Below are 16,142 nucleotides of genomic sequence, written 5' to 3'. Positions count from 1 at the left end.
TTTCACTAAATACTAAGTTTGAGTGGTAAACCTTTCAGAGGTTTCATAGGTACAGTGATGCTAGGTAACGATGTCATTCATCTTTAGGAAAGGTGAGAAGCAGTGTGTTTTCCTTTTTGTAAATAATCACACCAGATATTCTAGAATAGTTAGAGAAAAGTCCATTACTAATCCTTCCCATGGCAAAAAGAAGAATTCAACTGGCCTTACAATCTTACACTCACTTGCAATCAACTTCTAAGAGATGGGTTTCCAGGCAAGGGCTCTACGTAAGGCATCTTTTATCTCCTTATTCCTCAGGCTATACACAACAGGGTTCAGCAAGGGTGTGATGACAGTGTAAATCACCGAGATAAGTCTATCTTCCAGAGAATTCTGGGATTTGGGCTTGAGATAGACAAAGGAAGTACAGCCATAGTGGATGATGACCACAGTGAGGTGAGAGACACAGGTAGCAAAAGCCTTCCATCGCCCCTCAGCAGAAGCAATCTTGAGGATGGTGGAAAAAATGAGGACATAGGAGATGAAGACCAGGACCATAGGCAGAACAATAACACCCAAACCGATGATCAAGGTGACAAGCTCTTTAATAGTTGTGTCTGCACAGGCAAGTTTCAACAGTGGGCGGATATCACAGAAGAAATGGGAAATGATGCTAACATTACAGAAAGGCAGGCTGAACACAGATGGCACCTGAATGATGGCTGTGCCAAGGCCCATGCTCCATGACCCGCCTGCTAGCTGAGCACATGTTGTCTTTCCCATGATGACTGAGTACCTTAGGGGGTTACAGATGGCCACATAGCGGTCATAGCCCATGGCTGTGAGAAGGAAGCAGTTGTTGACACCAAAGGTAAGATAGAAGAAGAGCTGTGTGGCACAACCTGGGATGGTAATAGGTTGGTATGGGTGCAAGAGTCCAGTCAGCATGCGTGGTATGATAGCGACAGTATAGCAGGTCTCTGAGATAGATAGCACACTCAAGAAGAAGTACATGGGTGTATGAAGTTGTCGATTGAGGTAGATGAGTGTCAAGATGAGAGCATTGCTGGCCAAGGTCAGTAGGTATAAGATGAGGAAAATCACAAAGAGAATGAGCTGGTGCTTCCATCCAAAGCTAGAGAAACCCTCTAGGGTAAACTCACTTATAGTGGTGAAGTTTGCCCTTGGCATTGAGGAAATCCTGTGGGTGAAAAGGAGGATGGGAAGTAGAGAGGAATGAGAGTCTGACCATGAAGTAACATACTTATAAAATGGCCATCACTGGGGCAGGGCACCTGACTCAACAGGATGAGATATGTTCAGATTTATTATGTAATACCATTTTTTCAAGTGCCATTATTGTCTGATCATTGGCCAAGGGCCTTATTATGGGAATTGACTATCTTTGTCTTCTCCTTTAGGACACATACATAGTGGCTACTAGGACCTCCATGACCGATTGGAGAAGGCTCACAGGATCACACAATTAGAGCTGTGAGGGACCTTAGAGGTTATCTACTCTAAACCCTCACTTTACAATTGAGAAAATGGAGAATTAGAGATAAAGTGATTTGCCCAAGGTTACATAGGTAGTAAGTGGTAAAAGGTACTCTGAGGCCAAAGCCAGCATTCTTCTGACTGCACCACTGAAGAAGAGGAACAAAAAAGGAGATATGGATGTTGGTTAAAAAAGGGGAGGGACTAGAAAAAATGTGCCCAAACCTGCAATTGCACCTGCTCTGAGAAACCCAGATTCACATAGATCCTGGGTCATATGGATCTGATGAGAATCTAGAGACCCAGCAAAAACTGACAAGCCTGGGATGGAGGTGATGAAAATTTTATACTCATTCAGTGAAGATTAAAGGACCTTACACAAAGTGCTAAGTACTCTACCAAGGACTTTTTTGGGGTGTGTGGGTTCTGACCTGACTTTGCCCTCATATGCTTACATTTTAATATTTCCAGACAGACAATACTTCCTAAGATAATTGTTTGAAATCCACTGAAAGGTTAATGTCTAAAGTCATTGCATGGATAATTTCTGTTGTCATATATTTGAAAAGAGAGTGTAGAGTCTTTACAGGCTTCCTGGAGGAGTTCTGTAAAGTTAAGTTCTGGGGAGAAGATGTGAAACATGTGGCATGGGCAAATTGTGGGAGATGATTGAGGAAGAAGCACAGGGATCATCCAGAAAGGCTAACATGCTGAGGGTGTGTGGCATCATGGATCCCTGTTGATGTGCTAAAGCTGTGAGTATGCAGAGAAAAGAGAAAGATGTTTTTTCTATGGCTGTGGCAGTTTTGTGAGTAGCTTCATTCCCTACACAAATTGCCAAGTGTGCAGATCCCCAAATGGGAGTGGGTCTTGGGAGCAGCTAGATTGTCCATTTGTCCAAGCTACTTGGGTTCTGTTCTTCTCTGCATTTCTATGAGCTCCTATTTGGCATGTTACTTACATTCATTATACCTTGGTGAAGGGAACACTTATCCTGATCTTTTTGGCTTGAACCTGGACCAAAAGGGAGGATACAGAAGGGAAGTAAGGGATTTCTTACATCCTCCACATACATAGAATGCCTTGCCTAGTAAAAAAGGTATAATCAATTTTGTATGATTCAATAGGGGTTATATGCTATTTTTCATGAGTCCCCATGTCCTAAGGAGTATTCAGGGACAAATAGATATGAATTTATTAAGCATTTACTGAGAGCAGAAAACAGTGCTAGACAGTAGAACAGATAGTAAGTTGAAAAAAGATATAGTCTCTGCCCTCAAGGATCTTATGGTTTAGATGGGGACAAAAATTGTATATTTCTACCCTCTAGTCATTGTTTCCATATTCTACCACAAGAACCTTGGATATCAACTCTGATATACTGGCCTCTGAAAGGTGGGCCTTTGCCTTGTCTTGCATGTAATCTAGTTTACATACCACTTTCAAGACATGTCCACATGATGCTGCTTGCGCCTCACCATCATCCCCATCTCCTTCCCCTGACCTTTGCAGTTCTCCTTTATGTGTTATCTTCTCCCATTAGAATATAAATTTCTTGAGGACAAGGATTATCTTACTTGCTTGTATTTGTATCTCAAGTGCTTAGCATGGTGTCTGGTATATATTAGGCCCAAAATAAAGTCTGTATCTATGTATCTATCTATGAGTCTATTTTTTTTAAGAAGAGAGCTAGGAATGGTATGAACGCAACCTCCCCTGAGCCTACTAAAAGAATACACATCGTGCCTGGCTCACCAGCTGGTCCATTGGAAACTATTGTCTGAATTTTCTCAAGGCTGAACCACAGGTACACCTTCTTGAGGTGTTCTAGTCACTTTTCCCTTTTCCTCATTTGTCATGAGATTTTTTTTTTCTGTAAATAATCACTTGATCCTGTTCTCAATTAGACAACCTGTAATGTTCTACTTTGGCAACTCTAGTCCTCCAGTAACAAACGGTATTTTCAGTGAAGTGGAAGACAACAGAATTTCAGCAAGACGGCTGAATGCATGGCTGTGTCAAAAGACCCTTTATCATCTCAAAGCAGCAATAGATGTAAAATAAGTACAAGTAAAATAAGAGTATTACAACAAAGAAAAGGAGAAAAGAAACATGTTTTTCACAAAAGAGACCCCACAGAAAAGCTTGACAGCAGATGGGGAAAATCAGAAAACAAAAAAGAGACCATAATAAGATGAATAAATAGCAGGGAGTTTAAGAATGTGAAATGAATAATCCAGAATAAAAAATAATTTTTGAAACAACTAGACCACCTGAAACAAGCATGGAGCACTATTGAGAATGCCAACAGTGGATCAGGAGGTTAATACAACAAATAAAAGGACTTATAAGGAGGGATATTAGCTTAAAGAAGAATTTAAAAAGACAAAAAAGTTGAGTCTTAGAACATATGACAAAAAAGCATACCAAAGCATGAAAACTCAGAAAAACAGAATAAGACAGGACACTAAAATGCCAAAAGGAACAATGAATTTAAAACCAAAAGACAATAAAATTAGAAAAATCACTTAAGATCTCTATAGACTGAAGTGAACCTTGAAGACTAAGCTTAGTGAGACACTCTGAGAATTATTGCCCTCCAGGAAAACAAACAAAACAAAACAAAACAGAAAAGCATGGAAAAAAGGTTCAAAATCCTTATTTCAGGAAAGCACACAAGAAAATTAATTGAAAGGTGCTATTCTTAAAAAAAATTGCTCTTTTTTTTAAAGTGAGGAAAATACAGATTGCTAGGGAGGAACCTAATCCTAACTTACCCAAAAATGTAGTCCCCAAGTACCAGAGTTCCAATTTCAATGAAAGGAATCTTGCAAAAATCCAGGATATTTAAGTTTACATATTAAGGAACACCACTTCTTCTGTGGAACTACTCATTGATGACAAGAAATGAAAGAAAGTGCTGAAATATTATATACTAAAAATAAATATTTTTAGCTTGCAATTTAAAATAAGATAACTTATGAGGTTGATTCTTTTTGATAAAAAAGATGGATCATAACCACATTCATAGTTATTATACAATAACAACAATCCAAAATCCAGAGACAAATAGAGGCTTAGAAACAAAAAACATCAAACAAAAGAAGCTTGATAAAGGTGAACTAGTACTTTCTGATGAGGATCCAATATTCAAGAAATATAGGATATTAATATATATATATATATATATATATATATCTATGTATATGTGTATACACACACACACATATATATGCATATATATGTGTATATATATCTATATCTATATCTCTATATATATATCTATATCTATATTTGCAAGAAACATTCCTTAAATGGATGAGTTGCCAAAAGATACTAACAATCCTCAAAAAAACTTTGCAAACTGCTAACTGATGTGGTTGACTAATAATAAGGAAAATGCAAATCAAAACAACTCTGAAGTTTTGCTTTATCCCAGAAAGTTTACAAAGATGAAGAAAAAATGAAAACAGTAAATGTTGTAGGGGATATGAGCAGACAAGCATGCTAATATGTTACTGGTACAGCTATGAATTGGTGCAAATGTTTTGAAAAACGGTTTGGAATTGTGTTAATTAAAAGTGTCTTAAATGCCCATTCCCTTTGGCAATATTAAGTATATGCCCCAAGGAGGTGAAGAATGAAATGAAATGTTCTATATAAACTAAAATATTCTTAGCACATTTTTTTTTGTGGCAGCAAAGGATTGAAAGCAAAGAAGATGACCACAAATTGGGGAATGGTTAAACAAACTATGGTACATGAATGGAATGTAATATTACTGCACAATAAGAAATTACAAATATGAATAATTCAAAGAAGCATTGAAACACTTATTTGAATGAGTGCAGAATAATTAATAACCAGAAAACTGATATGAAAAATGACCATGATGATGTAAATTAAAAGAACAATAAAATGAAACTAAATACCGTGGAATGATAATGACCAAACAGTTCCAGAGAAAGGTTGAGAAAATGTACTTCACTACCTTCATTGTGGAGATCCAGAAATACGCATGTAAAGTGTTGAAAATACTACTAAATTGCCAAATATACTGCAAAACTGTTGAAAACACTAGCATATACATATCCAACGATATTGAATTTTTTTTCCTGGGGAAAGATATTTTCCTACAGCATGAAAAGGATAAATGACAAATCAAAGGTTAAAAGTTGCATAGAGGAGGCCAGACTATTGACCCTTAGAAATTCTACCTTGTCTAAGGGCCATTGGAAAAAACAAAGAAAGAACACCTATGGGCTACTCTAATGGAGGACAATTGGACAGAGTGTGATAGAGCAGAAAGGAACAAAAAGGGAATAAGTGAACTAGTATTTTTGAAATGTGATGATCATTCAAAGAGTTGGGACATCAAGAAGGGGGCATGATACTGACTGAGCTTCACTCTTGTCTAAATTGGCAAAGGGTATTATGAAAAAGAAAACAGTGAAAGTAGAGTTACAGAATCTGGAATTGAGCTGGACAGAGGAGTAAGAGCTGGATGTGTGAGAGGGGAGACATAGATCAAATGTTTCAAAGGAAAAAAGTACAAACATCTAATTTTAATTTTTTAAAACACAAAAAGGGATATATTTGGGTATCTGGGTTTATAGGAAGAGGAATGTGTGTCTGGTGCAGAAAGGAATTAAGTTGTTTCTAGGAAACAAGCTGTTTATTTCTACTCCTGACTTTTTGAAAATTAAAATAAAAATTTGATGGAAAGAAAAACAAACAATAATATTAATCTTGAACTTGAATGTACACAAACTAAAATCATCCGTAAAATAGAAGAAATTTGCAAAATTACCTAACAATTTTTTTTGCATACAAGATAAAACAATTTAAACAAAAAGACATATTCAGAGTTAAAGTAAGGGTCAAGAAATAAAAAATAACATATTTAGCTGAATGCAAAAATGGAGAAGTCGAAATCACAATTTCAGATAAGTAACAATAAAATCAATACTATGAGAAACACATAGCGAGATCATATCATATTTAAAGGTATCAATATATATGTATTCTTTTTTTTTTTACCAGACCTGTGATTTCATAGGTGTAGGGAGTTCTTGTCTTGGTGGTGAAATTCTTTTAACAATGCAGACCAATAATCTAAGAGAGGTGCCTAGGGCACTGGGATGATGTGCTCAGGGACAAACAGCCAGTATGTGGCAGAGGCCTTGAATCCACTCTGATTTCAAAGCGAACTCTATATACACTTCCCAATGTTACCTCTCCAAAGAAATAACATTCCTATTAAATATATATGCACATATATTTACATATGAATGGAATCACCTTTAGGAATACCTAAAGGAGAAACTACCTGAAATGCGAAAAGTCTTAGAGAGCATTATTGTAACAATAGGTGATTTTTGCATGCTTCAGAACTTGCCATATTTAACATAAAGACAAATAAGAAGGAAATTAAAGTTCTGAAGAGTACATTTGGTACACTAGCTTTGATGGACTTTTGATGATTATGGTGATCTTAGAGAACTCTTATTTGTTGGCATCATATGACACTGTTAATAATAATAATAATAATAATAATAATTAACATTTATGTAGTTCTTTAAGGTTTACAAAGTTCTTACGTATTAATTTTTATGTTTTTTTCCTTAGCCATATTACATATTTTATCATAAATAACTTTTAAAAATAGGTCAAGCTGTAGTTGTTTTAAAATTTTTTTATTCTTCTACTTTAAAAAGTTGTTGCTCTACTTATACACAACACTAACAAGTTATTTGAGAAGATATCAGTAATGTGTTGCTTCCTAACAATTAAAATAATAATAATAAAATAATACCTAGAATGTATATAATGCTTTAAAGTTTATAAAGATATTTACAAATACTGTCTCTTTCAATCCCCACAACAACTTTGGGAGGTATGTGCCCATCATCCCTATTTTACAGTTAAGGAAACTTAGATAGTTAAATGTTTAGCTTGTCATACAGCTGGTAAACGTCTGAGGCTGGATTTGAGTACTTCCTAACTCCAAATTCAACATTTTACCCATTATACCACCTAATTGGCCAAAACAAAACAAAACGAAACACACTGATTACACTTTATGGCCTGAGGAAGTCAAATAATGCTGAGAATTAGGCTATAAAGACACACAGTATTATAGATCTATAACTAGAAAGGACCTCAGAAATCATTTAGTATAACCTTTTCACTTTACAAATGAAATAACAGGTTCGCACAGGTGTAAGTTTCAGGGACAGGATTTGAATCCTTGTCACTTGATGCCAGAGCAAATGCTTTTTTCCACTGCATAAACTCAGGAAAACAAATGAATTGGCAATAGGTTTTTTTCCCCAAAGAACTGCTAGGAAAATTAGAAAACAGTTTATTGGAAAAAATTTTGCTGTATACAATAATACAACTCAAATGGCCAAATAATCTAAATATTTAAAAATCAGCATATTAAAACAAAGGAGAATGGAAGCTTATGTTTTTAAAAGCTATACATATTGAGAAAGATAGTAATCAGGTACAAGATAAAAATTTTTCAGGGAGATTTAAAAAATCAATTTAATTGTACAAAAATTTAAAAAAAACTTTTGTGGAAACAAAACCAATGTAATTAAAATAAAAGGTGAGGATGGGGGACAAACCTTTGTGCTATGTATCTTAGATAAAAGCATGACATCCAAAATTTATTTGCACTACTTTCATATATTAATATATGAGATTAGTAAAAATGGTTGAAGTGCTAATGTCCTTTAATAGTTTTCTTTTCCCCACATCTTCTTTTCATTCTGGATTTTTAAAATACCAATTAAAATGAGCAATTACATACACAGAAAGTAGAGGTTATACATGACAATATAAAATCCTATTATGTAAAGCTTGCTTTTCCTTTTTAATATTATAATAAATTCAACATATAGCTTACAAAATGTTCTTGCATATCTGTAATTACTTTCTCTCTTTTTAAAAAAATTTTTTTGGGGGAATTCTATTCCCTAGCCCCATTGTCCCTTCCATCCTATCCCCCAAAATAGAAAAAAAGAAAAGAAAAAGAAAATCCTTGTAACAAATATGTACAGTCAAAGAAAACAGATTCCCACATTGGTCATGTGCAAGAAAGTTTAAGAAAAATGCACGCAAACTACAAACAATAATCTTAAATAAGTACACATAAGAAATCATTAGAGATCTAAAAATGCAAATTAAAATACTTCTTGAGATAATTGTCTCACTTTTATCCAAATGGCAAAGATTCAGTTTTGAACGGTCTGTGAAAAGACAGGTATGCTAATTTATGGCTTCAAGTGAGTATTAATAAAAGGAATTTAAAACTAGTTTTGAGGTTTCTCTTTATCCTCATTGAATTGACAGACATGTTAAAAGATGGAAATATTCAATGTTAAAGGAGCAACAGGAAGACAGGCAGGCTAATATACTGTTGGAGAAGCTGGGAATTCATCCAGTCATTTTGGAAAACAATTTGGAATTATGAAAAATGTTTCTAAATTGCTTATACCCTTTGATCCAGGGATCTTACTATTGGGTTTCTTTCCCACCAAGGCCAATGTCAGCAAGAAAGGACTCGTACATATAAAAAATACTCACAACAGCACTAACTGTAACAGCAAAAGCAAGAAAGAAATTGTGTTTTATACTTAAAAATGGCTAAACAAATTATAAGTGAATGTAAAGGAATATTATCTTGTCATATGGAATGATGGCTACATAAAATCAAGAGGAATGTGAGAAGACTCATATGTAGGATAAAAAAAGAAGAAATCAGAATAAAAAAACAACATTCAAAATGACTAAAAATGTAAATAAAGAAAATAAGGCAATGCAATTCAGGTGAAATGCAACAGATAAAGCTGGGAGAAGATCATTAAAGTTAAAATATACATCCTTCCTTTCTATTAAGAACTGGTAAAATATGAAGGTAGAAAGTACCAGTTACTATCAACTGAAATAGCTGTAGCAGGCAATTTTGCCAAACCGTTTTGGGGGAATATAATTTATGGAGTGGTGGTATGGGAAAGATTTTTTTACAGTGTCAAAACAAATATATCCCTTTGCTTTTAAGAAGTGGCAGAAGGAAAAGATAGTGGGATTCCACAGGGAAAACATCATGAGATATCATATAATTACATAAACTCCATTTTCTCTCCCTCTTCAATGTCACTTACACTTTGTTGAGCAGGACTGACATTCAACCAGAAGGCTTGAGAGAAAGGTTAGGAAGATGCTTAATGAGGAAGATGGATACAGTAGCTGCTCCCCTTGTTCATCTTCAGACATAGACCAGAATGTCAGTGTCTAAGGAAATCTGTGTGGAGGGAAAAGAAATTCAGAAGTGAGAGAATATGCAGCCAGCCAGGACTGGAAGGGAGAATCACAGCAGGCTCTCCATCCACTTTTAGACCCACCCTCTGGAAGAACTAACTTTTAAATTTTGAGAGCCAGAAGTTCAGCTTTGAAGCCCTCAGGGCAGAGCCTTTTTGTCTAGCCCAGGACCCTGGAGTAGCTTTCCCTGAAGATACCTGGCCCATCCCTGTGGGATGAGCATGAAGATTCAGGATCAAACAGCAGAGTGCCTTGGGACTTTGTTGCAAATGGGCCTCATTTCTTGATCTCAAAGAGAATGCTTTGGGAACCTGGGGATGGCTCTGATTCCAGGCTAGAATTCTGAGGGGGCTGGGGGATTGCATGATGGGTGAGAGCTATTTTCCCCTTAAAAACAAAGCTATTGACTTTGGGACGTGATCCTGCCAACATCTTTGATATGTTGCCTGTCTATCTGCTTTGTAGTACTTATAAGAGAACACCTGAACACAGAGAAGGGCTCTTTGCAGAGCAGAAGAGGGAGAAATTCAGGTCCCAAACAAATTTTAGCATGAAGCATTTTGGTTCACAGCCAAAGCGTTGAATAGACTAGTGATGACCTGGTCACCATCCCAGGAGCTTCAGCACCAGTCACTAATGGAAAGTTAAATGCCCTGCACTTTTAACTTGTTGGGCTATTTAGGTGGTTTAATGAAGAACAATTTCAGTAGAATTTTGAAGTGAATTTGATAGTGGTCTCAATCATCAATTTGTATTATGTTCTTGGCACATTGGCAATTGCTTGCATTAATTCTGACATGATATACACATACTCAGCATCAGACCAGTGAGTCACTGATCATGTGGGCCTGTGTAGGTGGAGGAACAAAATCCAGATAGATGATGGCTGTCATTCCTGATTGACTAGGAGTATAGCAGGGATTATTAAAAAAAAAACTAATTGGCCAAAGGTCTGGAGCAAAAAATTGGGCAGAGACAAGTCAATAAAGAGGGTGATGGAGGTGAGGGGAGTGTGGTGGGGAATGCTGTTTCCTAATATAACAGTAACAGTTTCCATCAGGAATATCTGACTTCCCTTTGAGATGATGGAAAAAGGCATGGGAGAGCCTAGTTAGCATATCTGTGAACTAGATGGGAAGACCTTGTAAGCTTGTAAGTTGTCCTGCTCTTTTACTGGGCAATTACATTATTTTAGCTGAGTGTATATGTGTATATGTAAAAGAATATTAACAGATATTTATAAATATATCCATATTTGTAGCTGCAAAACTGGAAAAAATGACTATGGATGCACATTGAGACATGTACACATACGAATAAGTAGGGCTATAGTTGCAAGACCACAGTCCTGTCAGGGAATTTATGATTAAATAACTATTTATAAAGTGCCTAGGATGTGCAAAGACAAAAATGAAACAGTACCCACCCACTACATTCTACTGAGAAAATACAACACAAATACTCATGAGCAAATGCAAGGTAATTGAGGAGGGAAAAAATAGCAACAAGTGGGGGTGAGGGTGAGGGTGGGAAGAAGTCATGAAAGACTGTCTTGGAGGCTGTGCCTAAACTGAACCATGAAGAAAAGTGGAGGTAAGGAAGTAAGGAAGCCATTTAAGGCATAGGGAACAAAATCCACATGACTCCTTTCCCCCTCACTCCCTTAGGGGAAGAAAAGTTTCTTCTAAAAACTTACACCCAGAGCTAGTGTAAAGATTAATTCATATCCCACAAAAAATGGGTGCAAAAAAGGGTGCTAAACCTTGCATTTTTAGAAGACATTTTAGAATGCCCTCAGTCCCAAGAAGATTAAAAAAAAAAGAAGTTAGAATGATTAACATAGAAAATTAAGAGCTCAATTGATCATTAATTGTGGATGATGCAGTTAACCTCAAAGTAGATTAGGTCTTCTTAAAGAACGACTGATATATCAGAGATAGATAATGAAATTTTAATGATCTGAAAATCTGCTAAAGCTCTTGTCTCTACAAAAAAACAGAGTCTTTAGTAGTCCTTTTATTTCCATAATAATAATTTCATCCTTAAAATAGAAGGACCAACACAAGAAATCATATTATAGATATAGGAACATAAATTTATAGCTCATTTTATAGATAAAGGAACTGGGCTGAGAAAGATTTCATAGCTAGTAAACATGATGCAACATTTGAACTCAGGTCTTTCTAACCCCAAGCCATATGTGCCATACAATGTGCCACTCAGCTGTTGCTAATGAAGAAGAACAAGATGCTGGAGTAAAGTAATCACTCCAACCAAGAATTAATGATAGATGAAAGGAGCAAACAAAGAACAGACTGAGATTCATCCAGAAAGCATTGTGGTTTTCCTGTCTTGTTCCCTCTGTTATTTGGTTAGCTTTTTCTTTAAGTACTTAGATGTTATGCCATCTGGTGCATATATATTTAATAATGATGTTTCATTATTTATAGTGCCTTTAAGCATAATGCAGTTTCTCTTCTTATCTCTCTTAACCAAGTATATTTTTTACTGTTGCCTGGCCTGAGATTATAATCACCACCCCTGCATTTTTCTTCTGTTTTTATTTGTTCTAATTTTATAAAAAATTTTTGTGGAGAAGCCCACCTTCCTCACTACCACCTCCAACAATCACTGACCAAGTGCTCATGGGCTAGGTCAGCCCAAGAGTTTGGGAATGGGAAGATTATCCAGATCACAGATCTTATTTCCAACTCCTTTCTGCCCAACCCCCTAGTCATTATCCCAGGAAGCAACCCCTGGGGAGATGTAACTTGGCAATTGCTTCTGCAGATGCTGAAACCCATGACTCCTTAACAACCACGGCTCCTGTAGACCCAGAAAAGAAAGTTCTCAACACCAAGGTCCTTGTCACCATCAAATGGTTCAACATCAGGAACAGATAAAAATTTATTAGTGGAAATGACATTAAGGAAGGACATATGCCACTAAATCTAAAGACTATGCTACCTTTCCTGCTACCTTGTAGTTGAAGTTCCCTCTATATGTTGTCTCCCCATTATAATGTAAGCTCCTTGAGAGCAGGGGCTGTTTCTACTTTTGTAACACCAACGCTTTGCACATAGTAAGGGCTTAATACATATTTTTGTTTCATTCATTCAATTCATTCATTTCATTCATTCCATATCTTTGGTTTTTATTTCAAATTCTGTTCTTCTTCCAACTCTCTCCAGAGAACCATATTTTGTAATAAAGAATAAAAATGAAAGAATGAAGAAATAGTTTAGCAAAAAGTGCCAACACATCAACTGAATCTGATATATGTATTTAATATCTACATCCACATTCACTTATCTCAGCAAATAAATGCATGAAACCTCCCTATGTCCCCATTGCTTTTTTTTTTTTAATTAAGGAAAGGGATAATAGGTTCTAATCCAACTCTCGCTTTAACTCTGTATAAATCTTTAGGTTATAATTTTGTTTCTTACAAAACAATGTATTAATGTTTTTTAACTTGTGATCTATTCTGCTGACCTTCATTTTAAAGGTAAGTTGATCCAACTTAGCCATGAAACTGCTGACTGCACACACTTAAAATTGATGTATCTAATATCAACTGGGTAATCCTTTTATTTTTCCTTAATTCTATCACATTCACCATAAGCATTGTGTCAAACTTTTTTCCCTCCTCAAGCCTACTACAGCATCTACTCTGCTTACTGTTTGGTTGAGGATGTCACTTCTTACTTTACAGAGAAAATCAAGGCTATTTACAGAGAGATCCCTCTTCTCTTCTCCTATTCATCTTTCAACCCCTTGACATCACCCCTTACTATTTCTTCTTTACTACTTGCTGTCTCTGATGGAATGGAACCAAGATGATGGAGAAAAGGCAGGGACTTGTCTGAGCTCTCCCAAATTACCTTCCAAACAACTTTAAATACTGCCTCAAAGAATTCTGAAATGGCAGGACCCATAAAAGGATGAGGTGAAACAATTTTCTAGCCCAAGACAACTTAGAAAGACTACAGAAAGGTCTGTCTTACTTAGGTAAAAGGGGAGTACAGCCCAGTGCAGGCAGTGTCTGGGCAAACCACAAGGCAGCCCCTAGCTCCAGAACAGGTTAGCATCATGGGCCAACTGTAAGGCCTTCAGACCCCAGCACAGCCAGCAAGTGGCCAGGTCTAGAAGCCCTGGTACAGCCGGCCAGATCCAAAGAAAAACTGACTTTCAAATACAAGACTCAAGAAAAGCATACAAAGGTAAACAGGAAAGAGAAAACATAAGAGATCCAATAAGGTTAAACTGTTTACATCTCTACATGTGAAGATGATATTTCTGACTCTTAAGAACTGCATGACTATTAGGGCAGTTAGAAGGAGTATAGCTAGACAGTGTATGGGTATAAGTTGATTTTGATGGAATGATATAAAATATTAGAAATGAAAAAGAGTATTGCACTGGGAGAAGAGGGAAGGGAGAGGTAGGATGGGGTTACTTATCTCCCATGAAGAGGTATGAAAGAACTATTACAATGGAGAAAAAGAAGTGGGGAGAGAAAGAGCAACCCTTGAACCTTACTTGCATTGGATTTGGTTCAAAGAGGGAATAACATACACACTTGGTTGTGTATAGAAATCTATCTTACACTATAGAGAAGTATCAGGGGAGGAGATTACTACCTCTGATGAAGAGGTAACCCTTTACCTTGCCAAGTCCAGCATCTCCTTTATGTGTACCCTTCATCCAGGGGTATGTGGGAGTCAGTTTGTACCGGCTTGAGAGAGAGCTGGTGGCTGAATTTTCGTTGTGAGCATTTGAAAAGTTAGAAAACAATCCAGGGTTTGATTTATTGTTTTATTGATTGTTGATTTTGTTGATGTTGATAACAAAGTGATAGATAAAATGTTAATAATGCAGATTAAACTTAAATGTGTGTCATGCACACATTTCCCCCCAGAGAATTAGTATTAAAAATTTATCAGCATATTCTTGCCTTTGTTCAATCTGTTTCCATGTTCTCCAGGAGACTGCTCTTCCATCATTGCTGTTAAGTTGTTTCAATTGTGTCTGACTCTTCATGACCCTATTTGGAATTTTCATGGCAAAGATTCTGGAGTAGATTTCTATTTACTTCTCTAGTTCATTTTACAGCTGAGGAACTGAGGCAAACAGGTTAGAATGAATGTCTCAGGACCACACAATTACTAAATGTCTGAGACAAAATTTGAACTCATGAAGACGAGTCTTCCTTCCAAGCCTAGTGCTCTGTCTACTGCGCCACCTAGCACTCCACTTCTATCATTGCCCCACTCTAATTTTCAGTCTCTCTTCTTTTACTTCAGGAAACAAATATGCCCAGGGTCTATTCTCCATCCTCATTTGCATCCTCAAAAAAGCCTTTCCCGTGTCATACCAATGCCTAGTAAATATTGTCACATATTTCTCTTCCTTTTCTTGGCCAAATTTCTTGAAAAAGCTCTCTATAATCCCTCCACTTCTCTTCTTGGCTGGCTTCTCAATCTTCTATATTCTGGCTTCTGACCTCACCATTTCAATGAAAATGTCCTCTCTAAAGTTACCAAGGATATCTTAATTGACATATCTAATGCCCATTTCACAATCTTTATCCTTCTTGACCTCTCTGAAGCATTTGACATTGCTGACCACCATTTCTTTTTGTGACATTACTTTTTCTTTGTTATCCTCTTTCTTGTCTGAATGCTCCTCTATCTTCTTTGCTGTGTCATTATCCATGTCATGCTACTAACTGTGGCTATATTCCAAAGATATATCCTACAATCCCTTCTCTTTTCTCAACACTCTCACACTTGCTGACCTCATTAGCTCCCATGAGTTCAATAATCATTTCTATGTAGATAACTCCTAAGTTTATATATTTGCTCTTGGTATCTGTCCTAAGTTTCATTTCCTCATTACAACATGCCTATTGGACTTTTCCAACTGGACATGTCATCAGCATTTCAAACACAACCTCATACTCATTACCTTTCCTCCCCAAATCCAGCTCTTTTCTGAATCTCTTTATTTCTATTAATGGCATCATCATCCTTCCAGCCACCTAGGTGTATGACCATGATGTCGTCTTCTACTCCTCACTCTCCCACCCCACATACCCAGTAAGCTTGTATATAGCCCCTTTTCTTCATTCATACAACACTGCCCTGCTTCAGAGTCTCATCACCTGTCTCCTGAACTATTTCAGAAGCCTACTCTTTGGACTCTGTGCCTCAAATATCTCTCTACACTCCAATTCAGCCCAAACACAATTGTTAAAGGGATTTTGCTAAAGGATAGATCTAATCACATCACTCAATAAATTTCAGTAGCTCCATATTACCTCTAGGGTAAAA

The 16,142-nt window shown here is 36.5% G+C and overlaps 1 protein-coding gene across 1 annotated transcript; it reads right to left on the bottom strand.

Moving 5' to 3' along the window:
- Positions 1-237: 237 nt before the first annotated feature.
- LOC110201869 (olfactory receptor 10J4-like) lies at positions 238-1,173 on the bottom strand. Its single transcript, XM_020977740.1, has one exon. It carries the CDS (start codon positions 1,171-1,173, stop codon positions 238-240), a length of 936 nt encoding a protein of 311 aa, XP_020833399.1.
- Between the last annotated feature and the right edge of the window lie 14,969 nt (positions 1,174-16,142).

This window comes from Phascolarctos cinereus, unplaced genomic scaffold (assembly GCF_003287225.1).
Source record: "Phascolarctos cinereus isolate Bilbo 61053 unplaced genomic scaffold, phaCin_HiC Scaffold_5;HRSCAF=322, whole genome shotgun sequence".
Classification (NCBI taxonomy): domain Eukaryota; kingdom Metazoa; phylum Chordata; class Mammalia; order Diprotodontia; family Phascolarctidae; genus Phascolarctos; species Phascolarctos cinereus.
The sequence above is the reverse complement of the archived record's forward strand: the minus strand, read 5'-3'. Positions and strand labels throughout refer to the sequence as shown.